The sequence below is a fragment of the Myotis myotis genome, unplaced genomic scaffold, assembly GCF_014108235.1.
Source record: "Myotis myotis isolate mMyoMyo1 unplaced genomic scaffold, mMyoMyo1.p scaffold_m19_p_6, whole genome shotgun sequence".
NCBI lineage: Eukaryota > Metazoa > Chordata > Mammalia > Chiroptera > Vespertilionidae > Myotis > Myotis myotis.
This window is the reverse complement of record NW_023416368.1, coordinates 64,272,058-64,295,046: the sequence shown is the minus strand read 5'-3', so window position 1 is coordinate 64,295,046 and position 22,989 is coordinate 64,272,058. Positions and strand designations below refer to the sequence as shown.

General features: G+C 39.5%; 1 protein-coding gene across 14 annotated transcripts in view; it reads left to right on the top strand.

Annotated features, from left to right (window-relative positions):
• The window catches only part of RAPGEF2 (Rap guanine nucleotide exchange factor 2), a 237,367-nt gene that overhangs the window by 69,687 nt on the left and 144,691 nt on the right, over nt 1-22,989 (top strand). For 13 of the 14 annotated variants that reach the window (XM_036314807.1, XM_036314803.1, XM_036314808.1 and 10 more), the window contains exons 2-3: nt 2,164-2,234; nt 7,469-7,525. In XM_036314807.1, coding sequence (XP_036170700.1) covers nt 2,164-2,234; nt 7,469-7,525 — 128 coding nt within the window. Of the gene's footprint in view, nt 1-2,163; nt 2,235-7,320; nt 7,342-7,468; nt 7,526-22,989 lie in introns of those variants that run through there. The other variant, XM_036314811.1, reaches the window with a different exon arrangement.

Sequence of the window (22,989 nt, the reverse complement as noted above, 5' to 3'; positions counted from 1 at the left end):
TGTCCCTGACTGCCTACCTAGCCCTCTGTTTCTGTCTTTCATTTGGACTATGGAAATGCAAACACTGGTGGATAGTTCCTCTATGGAAGATTCAAGGGTCCCCGCTGACCACTCACATCCACATTTGTGTTCAGATTGTTGTCTTGTAATTGTTAGACCAGGGCACGATGCCCCAGAATGAGGCTTGTGGTGACGGGAGGCTGCTGGGCACCCTGGGAGAGGGTAGGAAAACTGATCAGAAGGTCCAAAAGGCTGTATTTGCCTATTTCAAGAAGTTGCCCAATTCACCTTGGCCCTGGGAAAGGAGAAGCAAGCTTATCTTCCTTTTTGCCTTCCATTGCTCTTTACCTTCCTTCTCATCCCTAATCCTTGTAAACCTAGTGTTTGGCTACTGGGCTCTTTAGTAGGACGAAAAACGTAGCCACAGATTCCTCCTTCCTGTAGTTTGCATTTCATTTGTTTGTCTCTAGTCAGATTTCTTTCATTCCTCCGAGTCTGAGAGCAGAGATTTCCTGATGCCTTTCCACAGCGTTTCTGCTTTTCCTACTTACCCCAAATCTGTGGTGGTCAGGTTCATGTTGCACAGTGACACGTGACATTTATGTGCTTATTCTCTGCCATCTAGACACCAGTCTCTCACCATCCCTTCTGTTAGTTACAGTTAAGAGATCTCAAGTTTAGATAGAATCTATCTGTCAAGTCATCTCATTCGAGCTAGATAATATTGCCTTCCATGCAACAGATTCCTGTAGAGTAATGACTGCTCCCCTGGTTTATAAGCTCTTTGTGGCATAGGCCATTTAAAACAAGTTTCTCTAAGTGTAAACTTTGGATATAATTGTTCAATTCATGTAACAAGTTTATGTCTAGTTAAACATCTAAAATCCTCACATGAAACAGTGGCAAGGAATTCCCTAGTTGTATATTGCTTGAGTGGCCATACTTAAACCCATCCACCCCTACTCCCCAAACATCATGATTATGATGTGACTCTTTTAATTTATACAGGTATATACATATAGATGGAAAAGCTACTTTTTAAATTTGGCCATGCAGTAATGGTATGATGCACTGTCTTTCCTTCACAGTCTTAGTTTTATAATATAGGCTTCTTGACCTTATGTCAGTAATTTATAGGTGGCAAGATACCATTATTCTCCACATTCTTATTAACTAAAAAACAATCTTATTGCATTTGCAAGTTATAATTATACATATTGTTTTAAGATAAAGGTATAATGGTGGTAGTTACTACTCACAGATATCCTATCTAATAAAGAGGGAATATGCTAATTGACTGCCATGCCCTCAAAGATGACAGCGCCCACAGCCACAAGATGGAGTCACCCAGTCCCCTCAGCCCTTCAGCTGCTCAGGGCCGGCCCAAGGCGCAGGTAACCAGGGCCGGCCGAGGCTTGTGCTGCCGGCAGTAACAGCAGCAGAGGTATGATGGGGGCGTCACCTTCCCCTGATCGCCGGGTCACCTCCCGCCCCTGACGGCTCCCGGACTGTGAGAGGGGGCAGGCCGGGCTGAGGGACCCCCCTCCAGTGCATGAGTTTTCATGCACCAGGCCTCTAGTAATCTATATAATTACACAAATTATACATTCAAACTAAGTTCACACATATAATACTGGCACATTAACAGTTGTGACTTAACTTATATAGAAGGGTAACTCTTATACAACTATGAAACTCCATAATGTTGAGAAATAACAGACTCATGCCCTGGTCCATGTGGTTCAGTGGTTAGAGTGATGGCCCGAGTACTGAAGGGTCTCGGGCCCTATTCTCGGTCAAGGGATGCACCTTGGTTGCAGGCTCTATCTCTGGCCCTTGTTGGGGGCTTGCAGGAGGCAACTAATCGATGTGTCTCTCTCACATTGATGTTTCTATCTCTCTGTCCCTCTCCCTTCCTCTCTGAAATCAATTAAAACACACACACACACACACACACAAGCTTTTGTATGTATCCCAAAGGCAGTTGTAATGGATGGCATTTATACAGCTTTTCTTTTAATAATGCTTATTTTTAATGTCTGAGAAAACTTGTATTTTTTTTTAAACCTGTCGTTAATTTGGTCTATAAATATAGTGACTTAGTTTGGAAGCCTTTTTTCCTGGCAAGTCTAATGATTTCTATCCTTTTTTTCTTCCAAATAGGATCTGGAAATAGTGTATTCCTATTTACATGGTATGGAAGCCTTATCAAACCTGAGGGAACACCAACTTAGGTAAGTTATTTTAACATTAATTACAATAGGATGCTAGAATTTTATGTGATTGTTTATTATAGTTAAGAAGTAGAAGTAAAGATAACTTACTTATGAAAACCCTGCATCTTTGAGCCCCTGTACTTGGCTTTATACATTTTATAAATTGAATTCAGTGTTTTGCATAGAATAATTTTTTTACATTTGTGCCATTGTGATACCCTCTCTCCCTCTACCCCTCTTCCTGCAACCCCTCACCTGAAGTAATAAACACTACTTGGTGAATATACCAGAAGGAGTTTGTTGGCATGAATTTACAGGGAGGAGGAGCCTTTAAGATGTTTATTTGCCATCCTGGCAAATAAAAACCTACATCTTAGTGCTCAGAAACATAAGAAATGAGAATGTTTTTAACTATTCAGAGAATGGTTAGGTTTGTTATTTTAGTATGTTTTAGGTCTTTGTACTATATTTATTGCATTAAGTTGCATTTATTTATTGCATTAAATTGACATACCCCTTTCTGGGAAACATAGTTTATACCATAGTTGTTTTTATGTGGCCCACTCATAAATATTTTATCACTTCTATTGCACAGCTATTACCTTATCGATGGTTACCTGGCTGAATAGTAAAAGATTAAAACATCTTATATAATTCAGTGAGTTCCTTTTCTTTCCCCTTAATCAGAACAGAAAATAAAGGACCTTGGGAAGATGGATTACACACATCTAGGACATAGTGGGAAGGTTTTGTTTCCTGTAGCTGGTTGTGAAACCAGCAGTTTTTAATTATGAAAGGAGTACTTTTTCTATATAGTTCCCCTTTAATCTTTAAACACTAATTAATTTGTGAGCATGTAAATTTCATATTTAGTTGTTAATTGAAAAATGTGTCAAGAGGATTGACTACTTCTAAAATTAAAATTTTAATGAAAATCATTTAAATTAAAGTAGATTGCAGGTTAAGTGTTTAAAAATTCAGTCAAGTTTTATTAGAAAGGGCAAAACCACCGGGAATTTAGAAGATAGCTCAAATTAAAGCAAGAATAATTTTTAAAGCGTGTAACTTTCATTACATATTTTTTGATACCAACTATTCTAAGAAATAAAGTTAGCATCAACTGTCAATTTAATCAAAGGCAGTTAATCTTCATATGCAGATGAATGAATTAATATGGAAATATAAATGTTCGTTCTCATGCGTATAAAAGCACACACGGATAACTAGATGTAATGATTATACTGTATGTACAGTATATGTATGTAGTTATGAATTATTTAGATACTAGAAATTCTATGCTGTAGAAAAAGAAAAATGTTAATACTTACGGGAATGTTCAAAATTACAAAAGTAGACATAATAACACAGTGAAGTTCCATCTACTTATTAACCAGCTTTAGAACTATCAATTTCCTGCTATTTCAAAGGTAAATTTTGATTAGAAATAACTGATGAACTCAAGGGTATTGTTTAGTCTATTTATACCTTAGAAAGTCTGTTTTGGAGACTATACAGTTTTGTTTGTTGGCATGAGTTTACAGGGAGGAGGAGCCTTTAAGATGTTTATCTTATTTTGCTTATGTTAAAAAGTCATTTGTTTCTCTTATTTGTGGAAAACATCAGCGGAAACTATCTTAAGTCCGTTTTTAGAGCAAGAGCAGAATACCCAAATGAAAAATTAAGAAATGAGGTTCACATAAACGCAGTAATTTGGATAAACTGCTTTATAATAATAACCATTTCTGGGAAAAATACATTGTATTTAGATAAGTTCCTTTGAGTTTTTTAAATAAAAGTTTTACCCCTAGGATTAAATAGAGAACAGTTAAGACTTCTACATAATACAGTTTTCCAATTTTAGGGGGGTCGGGGGGAAAGCAGCTCTTAATCAAGATTTCCAGTCTGTTTATTCAGTAACAGGCAGTAGAGCTGGGGGACATGACACAGGCTTTTATTGGAAAGCCTCAGCTTTGTGCACTATTGTGGCCCATTCTCATGTCAGCAATAGATTCGGAGCAGTTGATTGACTGTGTTTCTATACGATCACACACTATGCAATGCGAAGGTTTTCAGATATTCACTTAAAAATTATATATTTTTAAACACAACATTATTTTTTAAATATTTACTCTCTTAACCCACGTGGATTAGAAGCAACATGTTGGCCAAAGGGGAAGAGGATACTATAGTTAGCAGTGGAGACCAAAATTTCTAAAAAGCAGAGTAAGTGTCTGGGGCCAGTCAGTGTTGGGAATAAGAGCCTGCTGAACTATATGCAGATACTCTCCAGTGTTACGGAGGAGTGTAATTCATACTATATGGGAACTTTAGGGTCATCACAAAACAACTAAACTAGGGTTAGCATATTCTTTAGGAATTTAGTAAAGATCAACATGCTTTTGATAAATCATTCCCTAACAATGTTTAAAGATAAAACAACTTTTGGCATTTCTTTCATTTAGTAGAACATTGCCATATAGAAGATTTTATCTTTTTTTTTTTTTAATGGCACCAGTTAAATTATTTATCCAGTCAACAGTTACTCATTGTGTGCCTACTGTGTGTTAGACACTGATGTAGGCCATGGGGATACAGCATGTAGTAGGCCAAACTGCTGCTTTTGTAGAGCTTACATTCCTAGTGGGGCAGACAAGATGTAGGGAATGGATCAATGTTGCTTTATTCAGATGTGCTGGGCCTGGTAAGAATGGGTGCTGTGTAATCACAAAGGAGGTGGTAACATTTGAGCCGGGCAGATGGGCAAAGGTCTCTGCAGTGTAGATGGGTCTCAGATGCTCTGCCATGGGAACAGGTTTCAGGTACGAGAAGACAGATGTGATGGCAAAGTAAGATAGACTAAGTGATTATAGTACAGTAGTAAGTATAGGCCCTTGTATTCAAGATTTAGCAGTTTGTATTTTGTCCTAAAAGTGGTGGAAATTAAGAGCAGAGGTATGAGATCTGACTTAACATCTGCAAAGATCTGTCTGGAAGTTATGTGGAGAATGGACAATAGGTTGCAAAAGTAGAAGCAAAAAAATCTTCAATTGTAGTCCTGGGAATAGATACTAGTGGGATAATTGTGGCCCATTCTATTTTATTTTTATTTTATTTTTATTTTTATTTTATTTTTTGTGTGGCCCATTCTAGGTTTTCACAGGGGAGATGGTGAACTTGGTCAGTGTGGGAAGTATATTTTGGTATATTTTGGAAACACATGCTGGCAGAGAGATGGGATGTGAAGAAAACAGAGGATTCGAGGATGAGGGCTTCAGGTTTTGATTGTACTGATTGTGAGAAAGCAGATTCTAAGGGAAGAAGTTCAACATCTGTTTTGGACATTTTGAACATGAAATGGTCATGACACAGCCGAGTGCCTCCCATGGTGAGAGATTAGGTCTGGGGCATTGCTGTGAAAGTTATCAGTTTATAGATTAAGTTTGAAATCACAGACTGGATGAGATTACGTGGTACAGAGGAGAGGAGGGCTGAAGGGCCTTTCTAAAGGTGATAGATAGATAACCTTTAGAAGTCGGGTAGAGGGATGGAGTGTGGGGCACATCCAAAGGAGACAGAAAAAGTGACTAATGAATTATAAGAAAAACCTGGAGACTGAGGACAGGAAGCTCAGAGAAGATACTGAGAAGATACTGCTGTAAGGAAAAAGGAGTCATCGGTGCTGCCGAGAAGTGGAATGAAGATAAGGACAGAAAGGATTTCGATAGCACAGAGGACGCTGATAATGTTTTAGAGCCTTTTCTTTGGAGTTTCAGGAACCAAAAGGTGGGGGAGTGGGAAGAGGGTGAGAAAAGGGAGATAGTGTATAGACAACTGTAAAAGGAGAATTTCTGTCCCGGGGAAAGCAAAATGTGGTTAATAGCCGGAGTGGGATGCGGGGGTAAAGGACGGTGTCCCCCTCCCATACACAGTAGATGATGCTAAAATGTGTTTCTGTGTGAAAGGAGGTGCTTCAGGAGAGAGGGAGAAATAGATGGTGATGGAGGAGAAGGAGGTGAGCTTTCAGGAAGGCAGGGTCTTACGTAGGAGAAAGGATGAGGTCCAGTGAAGAGGTTTTGGCAAGGGCCCTTCTTTCATTCCAACAGGAAACAAGGCAGAGCCTGTTACTTGATTTAGGACCAGCTATTTTCAGACCCATCGCTGGTGACTGTCATCCTTTCCTATGAGGAGTTCATGTAGTTCTGTCCATGAAAGAAAACTGTATGTTCAATGGTGTGTGTTCAAGACTCGATGCTGCCTCCTGGAGTTGTGCCAGTTTGAATGTTTGGAGTATGGGATTGAGAGGATGAGAAGGATCTCTAAAATAGGGTGGTGGTAGCAGGAAGAACAAGGAAAAACAGTACCCAGGAGAGTTGTTTTCAAGGGGAAAATCAAGAGCATGTAGTGTTTATTGGATTTAGCAAACGGAGGAAGGAAGATGGGTGATGGTGGAGCCCAGTGTTGCATGGACTGGAGACTCGTAGCCTCATTGATCAGAGGAGGTGTTGAAATAGTCACTTTTGTAGACGACTTTTCTATGTACTAGATCCTCCACAAGAAGACATGACAACATCACTCTATTCTCCTTTGCGTTTCTCTATTTTTGGGAACTTGTACTTGGTCTTAATATAATAGGATGCTTTTTGAAGATGCTGCTCTTGAGCTTCTTTTGAACATTTAAACATTTATTCATGTTTTCCATAATTTACATAATTTTTTTCCTCAGGGATGAATCAGCTGAAACAACAGTTCTTCAGAAGTTGTAAAGCTTCCATTTAGTCATTAGTCATAAAAATACTGAGTTAATAAAAGCCTACTTTTGTCTAAAATGCCATACTGTTAAAGTAACATTAATGTTGAGCTGTGAATGATGTCACCACTTTTAGAATTACTAGGTTTTCCTTTCTAAGGTTCCTTCTCATTTTCGGTTTACTTTGGAGAACATGAATCTGTCTAAATGTCATTTGCAAAGTATAAAAAACACACATATAAGTTTGTTCCCTATAAAATAAATGTGACAAAGTTGACATTTAACAAAATGTTTTTTTTTTCCTAGCATCTGTTTACCAGATTTTATTTTATTTTATTTTGTTAAGCTCGGCAACCAAACATATTCATCTTGAGGCTAGTAAGTGACTGTAACAAGCTATAAGTAATCTTACCTTTCTGGGCTACATGGCTCATTTGTGCTTTTAAACTATTGGTGTGTTTTTTTCATGACAGATGTTGAGCTCATGTCTTTCTTTCTTTTGCAGGTTAATGTGTGAAACTGTGAGATATGAAAGACACGAAGCAAATGAAGTTTTATACTAGTAGGTGTTTCCTTTCCCTTTGTATAATGTATAACTCAGTAACTAAAGACTTTCCTTAAAGAATCAAAGAAGTAGTAGTACCAGCTTGTTGTGTCAACATTACCTTATTTTTGCATTAACTTATTTTTCATAGTTTAGAAATGTGAAATATTTCAGCTATTTCTGACAAAGCAAATGTTTATAGTTCTTTGCTGATAACTTCACATCTGTAGCTGTACCTCTCACGTGTGATTCAGAAATATTCTTTCACATTATGCAGTATTTTGACATTTTTATTATTATGAAATAAGAAGTAGTGTAGTCTTTTTAACAGAACAAAATATATATTCCCACAACTACACCAGATGAGATGTAAAGGTAGCATAAATATCATATTTTCGCTTATAATATTTCAGAAACAGAAAAATAACTTGCCCACATCTCTTTAGCAGAGTTTCTTCTTTAAATCATATTGATTTTTTTTCAAGATGTGTAACATCTTTTTTGAAAATAATCACAACTCATTTTTTAAAGAATGTGATAAACATATAGTGGGTAAATATTATGTTAGTGTATGTAAACTGTGACTTACCAGACATCTTATTTTGTTAATACTGTTTGCCATGACTGGTGGTGGTTCTGTTGACTTTCCTTCCTGTTTTCCAAAGCAGTTATTAAATAATTACTTTCCATGCCTATTTTAGGAGTATTTATTGAAGTACATAAAACACAGCTTCTGCCATTAAGGAAGCCATAATCTCTTGAGGGAAGTAGAAGCAGAATAAAAGGGAATCAGCAACAACAAAAACTAACCAAGATGACTGAAGATATAGGCATGTACGAAGGGCTGAGGAAGTGCAGGGGAAGGCTTGGGGGAATGGGGAGCGTCTCAGAGAGGCGGTCCTTTGAACTGGCCTTGAAAGTGTGGCCACTGCTCTAGAGAGACTTTCTCGGCAGAAGAAGCAGTATATACAGTGGCACAGAGAAGGGAAGGGCCTGGCTGGTGTTCTGAACACTATGGCCGGGTTGGTATGACTGGCACTCAGTGTGGGTTAGGATCTGAGTCCAGAGAAGAGGCAGGCTAGTCATACTTGCTTGTGGATGTGGAATTAAAAAAAGGGGGGGGGGGGGTCTTGATTCTTTTGGCAACTGAAAATGAGTATTTTCCCCCCTCTTACAACAGTTTATTGTGGAAAATTACAGATGTTCCCAATATTGGAGACAATGGCATAACAGACCCCCATATACTCAGCATCCAGCGTTGTCAATTGATAGCCAATTATGTTTCATCTTTTACTCCCTCGGCCCATAACTGGATTATTTTGAAGTAAATCCAGACATAGCAATTTATTCATGTTTATTTTGATATGTATCTTTATAAAGACCTTGAAAAAACTTGACCACAATATTATTATCAAGCTTAAAAAAATAATTCTTTATATCATGAAAATATTCGAATTTCTTTGTCGCAGAAATTTTTTTTCAATGGTTTATTTGAATAAGAGCTGAATAAGGTCAATCCATTGTGATATCTTTTAAAAGTCTCTTTTTATTTTATTTTTTAAAAATTTATCTTTAGTAAAGCCTCTTTTAATCTGTAGCTTGGTGGCCAGTTTTCCAGCAGCAAAATGACGTGGCCAAACACATTCCAACTCTACTCATCCCCTCAAGGATACAATCTTATCTGTGCCTGTTTGAAAACGGGAAGGGTGGATTAGGTTGAGTGATGGGTAGGGCAGTCAGTAAGGAGACAGTTACGTAACCTGAGGTCACAAGTACTTGCACTGACTCAAAGACTGAAGGAATGGGGATATTAGGGGTGGATTAAAAAAAAAAAAGATACAGGTGGATACATTCTAGGATGATTCACAGGTTCTAACTTATGACACTTAACCATCTAAGGGATTTTTAGCAGGGAATTGTAAACATCCTTCTAGGGCTTAAAAGAACATACACCAAATATATAAGAATAGTAAATAGTCCTAACTGATTTGGCTCAGTGGATAGAGTATCGGCCTGCGGACTGAAAGGTCCCGGGTTCGATTCTGGTCAAGGGCATGTATCTTGGTTGCGGGCATATCCCTAGTGGGGGGTGTGCAGGAGGCAGCTGGTCGATGTTTCTCTCTCATTGATGTTTTTGACTCTCTATCCTTCTCCCTTCCTCTCTGTAAAAAATCAGTAAAATATATTTAAAAGAAAAAGAACAGTAAATAACCAAGACATAATTAATGAGAGGACTAACACCAAGGGCAAATGCTTTTTAACACTGAAGAAATTAAGCTGTAAATAACTTAGAAATATTTGCTTCCTTTTAGGAAAAGTAAAAGCTATCAGTGGAATGGGGTGTACAGATGTCAGGGTTGGAAATCTCTGATGAGTATTACTGACGTTTATTGAAACAATCTAGTTGTAGTAAACGTCAACTTTCTGTTATTTTGTCCTTCCCTCTGAAAGGTAGTATTGATGACGACATAATAACAAACATTATACAAGCACTCCCTATGCCCCCCCCCCCTCGTATTCTAATAAGTGCTTCAGGTGTGATAAGTTACCCACTCCTTATAGCTGTCTTGTGAGGTGGATATCATCACCCCAGTTTTACACATGAAGGGGCTGAGGCTTTGAGAGGATGAGCAACTTGCCCAAAATCTCACTGCTCCAAGTCGGACCTGGATTTGAGCCCAGACACGGTGATTCTGCAGTCTTAGCGGTTACCCCTCTCAACAGCATTTTCTAGCCTTTTCCATGTCACCATAAAAATGGCACCAGAAAACATGATGGGTAGATCTTGAGAACATCATGCTAAGTGAAATAAGTCAGACAGAAAATGTTAAGAACCATATGATTTCACTCACATGTAGGGTATAAAACTGAAAGCAACAAATGAACAAACAAGAAAAACAAACAAAAACTCATAGACGCAGACAACAGTATGGTGGTTCATAGGGAAGGGGGATGGGGGTCAGTAAAATGTAAAGGGCGTCAAATATAGTGACAGAAGATTATTTGACTTTGGGTGGTGGGCACACAGTGCAGTATACAGATCATGAATCATAGACATCTACGCTTGAAACCTATGTCCTCTTATTAAACAATGTCACCCCAATAAATTTAATAAAAAAAATAGGAAAAGAAAAAAAAAGCCAACTCTTGTATACTTGTTGAGATAAGTACGCCATCTCTCCCTACTGCTGGCCTCCCCAGTGGTGGAGGGGCAACTGCAACCCAGCAACAGCTCTGCCTTCATTATCCGGACTCTCTGGCAGTTTTTATTTATTACTCATTTAACTTGAAGGTAGATTCCTGTGTCTTTAAATATACCTAGGTGAGTTTTTCTTTAAAGTCAGTTTAGACAGTGAATATGAGCTATGCTGATGATGCAAAGCCATGTTTTAGATAATCCTGAATTGAAGGCACTTAGGCAAGAGTGTGAGGCGAGAGTTGATTGGTAGTAATTGCTCATTTTTGACTAGTTAGAATTAAGTGACATGTTAGTAACGATGAGAAGACTGTGGGTGTTCAGTTGGTCATGACTTCATAAGACCCAAAATTCAGAGACTAATTGTAGATTGACTTAATCAGATTCCCACTATTTGGCCAATCTTGTGATGAAAGGTAATTGTATCATTTTCTTCTGTGATCCTTGAACCAACACGTTTCTGCCCTTACCGATTTGTGTAGGTGCAGTTTTGAAAATTAAAGAACCCTTGTATTTGTGGTGTATATAACTCTGTGATAACTAATACCACCCCTCTTTTTGGGACCTGTTATTACCTCACAGGGAAATGACTTGTCTGTTCTTGTTCTCCTTGAGCTTAAAGAACAGTGAATAATATCAAAGACGTCAGACTTTGGTTTTATGACCAAAAGATGATGACTCATTTTCTTTATTATTGTGCTGGCGACTTCTAAGTCTATGGTTTTAATAATTTCACCAGGTAAATATGATACCCTTTTGATCTACCTCTGTGCCTCATTTTTCTCATCTATAAAATGGAAACAATAATAATAGTACCTACTTTTAGTGTTGATGTGAGGCTAAGATGCAATACTTTGCATAAAGTATTTAGAACAGTACATACATAGAACGTGCACAAAACATTAGTTGCCAGCATCATTGTCATCGTCATCCTTCTGATAATTTACATGTTGGTCTCTCAGTTTTTTTTACTGCTTTCAACTTTTGATAGGAAGGAATTATGGTAATGATGCTCTGACTCCCAGAGTGTTATTGTTTTACCAAAAATCAGCAGGATGACAAAAATGCCACTTTAAATTGGTTCCGATAAAATTGGATTTTTAAAAATTTAGAATCACCCATTTAGAATCTGGTTATATTTGTTTGCACTAGAAAGTTACATAAATTTAGTGGAACTTTATACAATGGACAAGAATATCAAGTAATTTCTCTTCCTTCACTTGTTATCTCCTATATGCTAGCTGTTTTAAAGGCTTGGGAATACTGTGGTGGATAATATGAATTCCTAACCTGAGGGACTTTAAGACATCTTTATTTAATAATTTAATCTGAAATGAACCCCCCCCCCCTTTTTTTTTTTGGTCAATCCTCACCAGAGGATATTTTTCCATTGATTTTTAGAGAGAGTGGAAGGGAGGGGGAGAGAGAGAGTAACATCAGTGTGAGAGAGACACATTGATTGGTTGCCTCCCACACATGCCCCAACTGGGAGGGAGCCTGCAACCGAGGAATGTGCCCTTGACTCTTCAGTCCATGGGCTGACGTTCTTACCACTGAGCAGCCTGTTAGGGCCAGTTTTTTCTTCAATGGCCATCCATCTTCTCTGTTTCAGTTTAATATATAGTTACATTTAAAGTGCTAACCCTTCCCTCCCTCCCCCCCGGCTGGTGTGGCACAGTGGTTGAGCATCAACCCATGAACCAAGAGTTCTTTGATTCTGTTGACAGTCAGGCACATGCCTGGCTTACCGGCTTGATCCCCAGTAGGAGACATGCAGGATGTTTTTATCTCTCTGTCTCCCTCTCCTTTCCTTTTATCTCTCGATCTTCCTCTCTCTTCCTCTCTCTCTAAAAAAATCAATAAAAACATTTATATATATAATAAAGTGCTAAAACCTTTGGTTCAGAAATTCAACCATTAAAAAATGTTAAGTGTACACACACATACCCACACTGCAAATATGAGTAACTCTGTACCTAAACGCCCATTTTCCACGTATGTGTCTGCTTGAATGCTTTGGTTTTCTAAAGTTTTCATGCAGTTTGTTAAGTACTTTATCTCTGTTTATTGCAGAAGAGGAAATTATTCCTGCATTAGAAAGAAAAAGCTGCATTGAGGCCTACTGAGTCTTAAAGCATTTTCATTTAAATCTAAATGTGCAGTTTAGGACCTCAAGCCTCAGCTGCACGCTCATTGCCCTAGCAGTCTTTTCCCTGTTGGCTTGGTTTCCTGGTTTCACAGCAGCTTTTCCCAAATCACTTCTCTGCAGATCCACCAACCCAACGCTGCGGGCTTCATGCTCTCCCACTTGTCCTCCCGCCAGCTCTGTCCCAGCTTTGCTTTCTGCTCACAGTCCTGTTCATCTGCAGCTGCATTTGCTCCTCGCCTCTCGTCCCTCCGGCAGGAAGATGTCCATTTCCTGCGCGGGGTAGTTACTCCTGTTCTCACCTGTGCTGTCAACCTCTCCTCCTGGTTTTAAGTGATTACAAACATATTTACTACCCAGGTAGCTTAGTTATAATAATTTCTTAAGAAACAAAAATACTTCAAATGTCCTTTTCTTCCTTTTCCAGCAAGATGTAACCACTATTTTGAAGTATCCTTCTTGCCTATGTTTTTATTTATGTATTTTAAATACTTTTTTTAATTGATTTCAGAGAGGAAGGGAGAGGGAGAGATAGAAACATCAGTGAGAGAGAATCATTGATTGGGTGCCTCCTGCAATGGAACCGCAACCCTGGGCATGTGCCCTGACTGGGAATCGAACTGTGACCTCCTGGTTCATAGATAGATGCTCAACCACTGAGGCATGCTGGGCTGGCTTGCCTATGTTTTTATAATTTTACTTTACTTGTACGTGTATATAAAGAAAATGGCGAAACCATTATGTGCCGTTGGTCATACAAAAATAAATAATAACATTTTGTCTTTGAGCTTATCTCCTCTAGCCCCAGCAAAGGAGGGGAGAACATACAAATAATTATTAAACTTTTTGATAAGTCTGGTAATAGAAACTGTGTATTTGAGAAAAGGATTAAAATCATTAGTATCTCAAGAGCCATCTGCAAAGTAGAAGTTCTTTTTTTAAACGACGGAACACTTTGTTCATAGGAAATCCTACTCAGTTCAGCGTAGTCTCTCTTATGGTGGAAAAAGGGCTGGGCAGCATGAAGTCTGAAGGGGCATTGAAACTTCCGATCTGAAGTGCTGGACTCCTGAAAGGGCAGAGGGTAATGTGTTGTGAATAAGTAAAGTTATTTTCACTTTGGTTTTTGGCATAATCATATATTGGAGAGTACACGTCTAAGCCCGCCTGAAGAGTATGACAACAGTATAGGTGAGCTAAAGCGAGGGCTTCAATGAGAGAGGCTTTGAGGGGCACCGACCGGATGTGATAGTAGGTTGTGGAGAGAGGGAGAAACACAGGAGGACGTTCTGTTTCCTGGTCCTATCCTTTGGTTGAATGAGGTTGCTGGGACAGTGTATACAAGGAAAGAAACAGCTGTTTTTCTAGTTGGGGTCACTGTGGCTAACCCTCTGGGAATCCTTGCTAGTTGTTTCCACTGAGTTCTTGGAAATTGTGATAGTCTTCATTTTATTTCCCTTTCTGACTTTTCTTTTTAGCTCAAGATGTGGGGCCAATAGCCCCACATTACATAGGGTGATATGAATTCTGTCTCCATTTCTCCCTGATGCCAGCAGCTTTCTTTGCTTTGAATATGGGATAGCATCCTGGGTAGTAGAATGCAACCATTCTTTCTAAAATATCTCCCCAAAATCAGTGTTGATGATACATGTAGTCTCAGTTGTAACTAACCCCCTCTGTGAATGGTCTTCCTAACCATTGTGTCTGGACATTTCACTGGTGCTCTTATCACCCATTCTTATTGATCATGTGATTGTCGACTTTGTGCTTCTCTGTTTTATTGGTCTTGTTATTGTTGCCCCTGTCAAGCATCGTACAGGTGCTTCTTCATTGCTGGGTCGCTCTGGCTTGTGCTAATGCCATATTGCATGTGCTCTGCCAAAGGAGGAGGATTCCCATCCTGTCTTCCAACGCCCTCCTCTTGCCATACTTTGTTGGGATAAACTCAGAAAAACACTAACTTCCGGTCCCAAATTGTTTGGATTGTACATGGGTACTATTCTTTCTGTTTCTATTTGTTTTCCTACCCCCGACTCCCAAACACTTAATTAGATGGGAGTGGTTCTCAACCTTCCTAATGCCGCAACCCTTTAACATAGTTCCTCATGTTGTGGTGACCCCCAACCATAAAATTATTTTCGTTGCTACTTCATAACTGTAATTTTTCTGCTGTTATGAATCGTAATATAAATATCTGATATGCAGGATGTATTTTCAGGGGTCGCTGATTGCGGCTTATAGGAAGCCCATTATGCTAGCTCCATATCTTCTGCCCACAGCCATCTCCCCCAGTCCTGACACTATACATATACTTTTTGCTTTTGCTTTCAATAGCATTTATTTTATGCCAAATTTACTCCCGGGTCATATGATTTTGTTTGCTCAGTTTCTTCTGGGATATCTTTTTCTTCTGTGCAACCTCCTCTTCTGGTTTAGGAACCATCTGCTTCTTTTCAGTAGGATCATCTCCATGTGGCAGGGGGAGCTCCTGTAGGGGTTGATCCTCTCATGAGCTCTGTAAGTTCTCCACAGCATCTTGGGGAGCTTTGCTCACCTGGATGTGCTCAGTGACAAGAGACTCTACATCTAAACCCTTAAGCTCTGCATTACTCTCTGTTTTTAAGCATGTGCAGCAAAAAGTCAGCACTCTTTTTGGGCCACCCATCTTGCATCCAGCCCCTCCATTTTGGGCCTGGGCACACCTACCAACTCCACCATTGTAACAACGAATGGCACGCAGTGCTTCCTGAAGTGACGTCCTTCAGGTTCTTGGTGGCTTTTCAGATATTCATACCCTTGATGGCCTGGGCAGTTTCATGAGTGTTCTCAAAATGAACACAGCCCTAGCTTGTTTGGCTCAGTGGATAGAGCGTCCGCCTGCAGACGGAAGGGTTCCGGGTTTGATTCTGTCAAGGGCACATGCCTGGTTGCAGGTTAGATCCAGTAGGGGGCGTGCAGGACGCAGCTGATCAGTTATTCTCATCATTGATGTTTCTCTTTCTCCCTTTCCCTTCCTCTGAAATTAATAAAGAATATATTTTAAAAAATGAACACAAAGATCTGAACCTCTTGTTTTGCATGATTTTGTGTGTTTTTTCAGGGTCAAGTGAATAGCAAACAATTTTCAGAGGTCACCTGAGGCCGCCTATAGGAAGAGCATGCCACTCCCATTCTGTTAGTCTTTTCTGAGCCCCCTGGCTTTCAATGCCATATGCAACCTTTTTGGCTGACGGGGCTTCTCTTAAGTTTTCTCATTGTAGTAACAGCTGAAGGAAGTGGCTTTTTCAGGTTACTTTTTTGTCATCCAGTAAGCGCCTTTGCTGATTTAATCAGTTTTCTTTTGATTTATTGGCTTATAATTCTTTCAGCCACTTTGTCAACTTGATCACTTGTATTAGCTTCCTGCTTTATAGATAGGGAATGTGGAGTGGTGTACACAGCTCTGTCATGGGGAGACCACACCACCTTGTGGACTTGCAGGATATTACCATGGACGTTTTTTAAGCCTAGCTTCATTTCTCCAGTTACTGGCATATTGAAACTCATATCTTTGACTTGCAGACCCCTTAACACTGTGTCTGAGTTGGTGTCTATTCAATTATGTACTCATTCATTAAGAAAAAGCTAAATGCCAAGTGTATATGTCAGGGGTACTGATGAGCTAGAGAAGTTTAAAAGCTAATGGGGGAAGACTCCTAAAATATATCATTAGGAGACTCTGGCAACTTAATATGAGAATGTACAAAGTGCACTGGGACCCACGAGGAAAGTGACTCACTTTACTTGGACGATACTGAAACATTTCTCAGGGGAAGTGTTAGTTAACCCGAAATTCAAAGGATGAGTAATAAGTTTATTAGACAAAGGGTACTATTTAGAAGCTGGAACAGCGGGTTTATTCAAAGGCCCTGAGGCATAGTCAGGAAAAAGGTATAGAACGGTGTGAAGTTTGCGGCATAGGATATGTTGGGGTTTGGAGCAGAAAGTAAAGTTGTAGGTTGGCCCTTTCAGGGAATGTAGTATGAGAGGAAAAGAGATGAAGAGAACTGATATTTTTTATGTACTTGTGGATGCAATGTATCCATATATATTGTTTCATTAAATCAAAGTATTGAAGAACAAACATATTAATATCCCCTTTTTAGAGTTGAATAGCATTTCAGAATTTAGCTTCACCAGGATTCATGACTAGTATGAGAGGATACATATTCCAAAACCTTCACTCTTTACATGGCAACATATTTCTTACTTTATATGCTAAGCAAGGGGTTTGGACTGTCTCCTATTAAGGACCCTGGGGTTATAGGAGAAGCATGTCATGATCGGACTTACCTGAGTAAATGCTAACTGAGACAGTGTCCAGTTTCTATGAGGTGTACCACACATGTCCTATCTAAAAGGATGTTCAGTATTATAAAGCAGAATAGAATTAGATGGGATAAGTATTTTGGAGTTTGGAAAACGGTGATTGAGATTTTATTAAATGAATAGGGCTTGAGCCATTTGCATGAGGTAGCGATTTTCAATCTTTTTCATCTCATGGCACACATAAACTAATTACTAAAATTCTGCGGCACACCTAAAAATATGTCATAGTTTTTGCTGTTCCAACAAAAAAATAGGTATAATTTTGATTATTCACACCAAATGGTTATTGTTGTGTTGGCTGTAGCCATTTAAAAAAATTTTTTTAATAATACATTTTTAGTAATTTCAGAGAAGAAGAGAAAGGGAGGGAGAGAAAGATAGAAACATCAATGATGGGAGAGAATCATTGATTGGCTGTCTCCTGCATGCCCCCTGCTGAGGATTGAGCCCAAAACCTGGGCATGTGCTCTGACCGGGAATCAAACCATGATCTCCTGGTTCACAGGTCAATGCTCAACCACTGAGGCATGCTAGATGGGCTCATTCTTTTAAATTTTGACAATCTAGCCCTAGCCTGTTTGTCTCAGTGGATAGAGCGTCTGCCTGCAGACTGAAGGGTTTTGGATTCGATTCCCGTCAAGGGCACATGCGTGGGTTGCAGGCTCGATCCCCAGTAGGGGATGTGCAGGAGGCAGCCGATCAATGATTCTCTCTCATCATTGATTTCTCTCTCTCTCTCCCCCTCCTCCTTCCTCTCTGAAATCAATAAAAATACATTTTTTAAAAAAAATTGACGATCTAAGGGAAAGGAGGTCAGGGCCCCTGACTAAGTAGTCAGCTATTGCATGTTCTAAAAAATCTTGTGGCACACCACTTGACAAGCACTGCCCTAAGGTATAATGTGATGCAGGAGGCGGAGAGAGGCAAACATCTTGGGCGGTTGGCAGTTTGGGGAAGGAACAGACAGGACAGCAGCAAGTCAGCAGTGGTGGGTTTGACTTGAGGAGCAGAAGGAAGTGATGTAGGAAAAGAGTGGGACGGCATTGTTTGCCTCTTCCCCGTTATTCCAAGTCATGCAGACTTGGAATGAGGGACAACAGGGATCATTCGTTTGTGATCGCTTCAGAGTCCTTCTGTCCGATTATGGCCGGAAGGTGGATTGAGCATTTTGTGATGTCTGTTTATATTTTGTCTGCTTGTTTCGTTTGGCTTTACTCATTTCCTCCCTGTTGATGACAATTAAAAAAAAAGAAAAAAGGAGCCTTTCTGAGTGCCTTGTCATACACCTGGGCTTTTATGACTTTGATTTTGTCACTGTAGCGTGGTTTGTATTGGAATCAAATCAGTTGTCCATTATAATTCTTAGCTTGGTCTAAACATTGTAGGTCTTTTCTAAGTGTCCATTTTTGCTGATCAGAGAGACTTGCAAAGTGCTGCTTTGCTATGTGTGCTTATTTAATCTTTAGGTTTCTCTTTTCTACCTATTACTGGTGGTATAAGACTCAGGCTATTTGGAAATGCTCAGTCAGGGCTATTCCAAGATTTAACTTTTGCCATTTCCACAACCAATGAAGGGACTCTGTAGCTCATCATTTTAAAACATAAGGCAAGTCTCTGAGAAAAATTGAAGTAACCTTAGTGAATTAAACACATGCAGCTAATTGCATAGATAGTGATAGAATTGTAGTTTCTTTTTCTGCCATTTGTTCCTGTTTGAGGTTTGATATTGAGACAGTTTTTCTCAAGGTTTTCCAGACTTGATAAGCCCATACATAAATCACCTGAGATATTTAAGAGGTATTATGATGGCTCTCCCACCTAGTGATCAGAAACTGGGGAGGGGGGGGGCAGGCACGGGCATTGGGTGGGATGGATAGATCCTAGGAACATGCATTTTTAAGTCTCATCCCAGGTAATTCATATGCACATTGAAGCTTGAGAACCACTGGACAGAATAAAATGTCAGTATTAGTCCTAGATAATGATGGTAATATTAACTAATAATAATAATTATTATTATTACAACCTTTTGTTAGCCAGACTCACTGCCAGTGTTTGCAAGCAAGATCTCATTCATTTGGCTTTTCCTTTGAGTGTAGAAAAGCTTGATGCTGGTGCTGCTGCCAAGTACTGTCCTTAGAACTTTTTTTTCATCTTTTATTTTTTCAAAAAAAACCCAAAACCACCCTGAATAATCATCAGTTAACACATATAAAATTGCTCTAAAGCCCCTCAGGTGACAGCCGCACTGCGGGGAGGGAGTATTTGTGGACCTTGAAGGGAAGTAGGTTATACCCCGTATGGAAATGCTGCCTGCCTGAGGCATAATTGAAAGTGGAAAACAGTGCATGGGCTTAGTACAGTGATTGCTAATAAAGCCAAGATAATTTTCTGGATCGTTAAGACTAGTAAGTAAGACAGAGTTCGTGGTGGCATGTCGCAGCAAGGACTTCTCAGGACAGAAACCAGGCGTGAGTTCGGTGGGGGCTGAATAGGAGGAGAGGAGGACTTTTCTAGTTGACGGCTATTCCAGAACATCTTTAAAGTAAGAGTGTTTTTATAGTGTTACTTCTAATCCGCTTTTGTAAAACTTGAATCTTTAAAAGAGACAAGTCAGTAGTACAGGAATTACAATGATCTTATGGCATAGGAAATGCTCACCGCGTTTAATAAATGTTTGTTGACGGAGAGGTCGTTCTCTGCAACTGCCTACTCAAGCAATTATCGCTCTGCCGAGTTAACGTTTGAATTTTTTTGGGGAAAAAGTAGAGAAACTATCATCCATAGGTAAATAAAATTATAATGAGTGGGAGATATTGAGAGGACCAGTTTCTTATCTTGACTTCCTTCAATCTTTCCCAAGATTTTCTTGATATTGTTGGGGGTGGTGGGCACAATACCACATATTAGACTGGTAGGGTCAGACTGGACCTGTTGGTACTTGCGTTCTGACTGGGAAATAATTCAGATCTAAGACTCAAGCTATAAGAGAACATTTATTTAGAAAATCACAGAGGTAGAAGAAGTAATTCCTAGAAGAAACGGGCTTAGGAAACAAGTTATAGAGGCAAAGGAAGGCCCTTGGAGCTCAGAAGTGAGGAAGGTCTGGGTGAGGGGGAGGAGGAAGGGAAGGCGTGGGTGTGCTCCCATTAGGGAGAGCCTGCTGGATGCTCTGTCCTAAGGGTGAGATTTCAGGGAAGGGCAGGGGAATATCTATAGAATATTCAGCAGTTTTCCAAGTGTGGCCTTTTAGGGTCTACGTCTCCACTGATTGATTGCTCACTGCCAGGGCAGGTCATTATTCATTGCAGCTAGTCCTGAGGTCAGCCCTGGCATTGCTTGTCTGGTTTTGCTGCTTTTCTGGGCCTAGAGCTGAAGTAACAACTAAATGAGGCCTAGATGTTATCCCTAGAAAGGAAAGGTCAGGGGATCTAAACCCAATGACGAGTGATATGTTAGGGGAGGAAAGGTCAGCCTGGGGACTAGAACCCACCCTACCATTGTCCTTTACTAGGTACTCAGGGCTTTCTGCCCTGGCGACCTTTTGTACCTGGCACATCGTCCTTGCTCTGCTCATGTCTGTCTAACTGCCTACCACAATAAGAAGAGTCAATCCTAATTACAAGGTTATAAATGAGTATTCAGGTACCATATTACAGTGGGGCCTTGACTTACGAGTGTCCTGACTAACGAGTTTTTCGAGATACGAGCCATCTCTCGGCCGATTTTTTGCTTTGAGTTGCGAGTAAAATTCGGGTTACGAGCCAGCTTCAGATACCCTACAGCTAGTTGGCGCAGCGAACGTCACAGTGAACGCCACAACATCAGCCCCAGCATCACGTGTCAGCATCATGTGTCTTTACTCGTTCAAAATTGATTTGACATACAAGTAATTTGAGTTATGAGGTCCGTCACGGAACGAATTAAACTCGTAAGTCAAGGCCCCACTGTATTTGCTGTCACAGTGCTTTATCCACTTTAAATATTGGTTGCCTTTTACCTCATTGGTTTTTATTTTTAGAATATATTTTTATTGATTTCAGAGCAGAAGGGGGAGAGAGAGAGAGAGAGAGAGAGAGAGAGAGAGAGAGAGAGAGAGAGAGAGAGAGATAGAAATATCAATGATGAGAGAGAATCATTGACTGGCTGCACGCCCCACACTGGGGATCGAACCCGGGCATGTGTCCTGACCGTTAATCGAACCGTGACCTCCTGGTTCATAGGTCGACGATCAACTACTGAGCCAGGCAGGACAGGTATTTTATGATCAGTGCCAGGAAAGTTGGTTTATAAGGCTTTTTTTTTTTTTTATTCTTAGTAATTTTGCTTTCAAAATGGATAAATTATGTAATAACTCTAGTGAATGTTATAGTCTCTATGTCACATTTAATCTAAGACCTTGGTGACATTTATTGTACTTTTTAAATGTGGTTGAAATCTATAGAATAGTTGTTATTTGCATTTAATGAGCAATGCTTGCAGCTGCTCTGGTAACTTGCTCAGGCCCACAGAGTAAGGGTAATCTACCTTAACTTCCTTGTTTTCTAGATTTCATTTCTGTTGACCAACCTTTGGTGATAAGGTGACCATTGTAAGAGCAGATTAAAATAACTTTATAAAATAAATCCTTTTTTCTTTTTATTCCAATGTCATTACTTATTTGAAAAAATTTAAACTGTTCTTGTAACTGGCAAAACACATTTTTACTTGACATAAATCAGTATTAATAATAATGCTGTCATCTTATGTTAAGAATGACAATTTTCCTTCACTCCTCAAACTAGGTAAATGATTTTTCATTATAAAAACTAATGATTAAAAACTGAGGAGAAAGGGTATAAATAATGGTTTTTGAAGTACTTTGCATTTTCATTTGAGAAAGCATTTTACTCTTATGGCTTCCTTGGAACAACACTCTATTTGACAATTTTTTAAAATGTTTTCTTAAGGCCTTCAGTAGTTATGAAATTGATTAAGAATTGGGAGAAACAGAGATCAACTGCTGATTTGCTTGGAGGCAAATAGCAATATGAAAATGATTAGGTGATAGTGATTGGTGTTTTAAATAACTTAGGTATTTAGAAGTATGAATAGAATTGAATGTCCTTGGAGAACTTTTGAAATCTATTTACAAAGGAAAAAAAAAGGACTTGGCAGAGACTGCCCGAGACCCCTTCGCAATACTTCCATGTGATTCGCTGGGATCTGAGAGAAGTATATGTATGTAATTGAAAAAGAAAAAGAAAATTAATAAAGAAATGGGGTGTGCTTTGCCCTTCCTTTCCACTCCTTCCACCTGCTAGAATGTGGATATGGTGGTGAGATTTGGAGCTGCCACCTTAGCATATGAGAGATGGAAGCCACGGGTTGGGAGTGAGGGAGCCACACAATGGAAAGGGCCTGGGCCTCTATACCAGGATGCCACCCTATCCCCCTTGGGCTGGCGGTGCTCAGGCTGTTCTGTGGGAGAGAGAAATGAACTTCCTTCTTGGTTAAGCCATTGCTATGCTTAACTTTTTGTTTTAATAGTAGCAGAGCCTGTTAATAAACTTGACTCTATAAAATAACTTAACACATGGCAACAAGCGCAGCAAACAGAGTCGAAGCGTAAGCCACTCACTGGGGGAAATGACACTCCTGTTTTCAAAAGGTTGATGTTACCAGCTATTAATAAATGTTTCCAGATAAGAAAAAATTACACACCTTAGTAGGAAATCGGCTAGAAGTTACAAACTGATTTCACAGGAAAATAAATAGCTATGGCTCACAAAA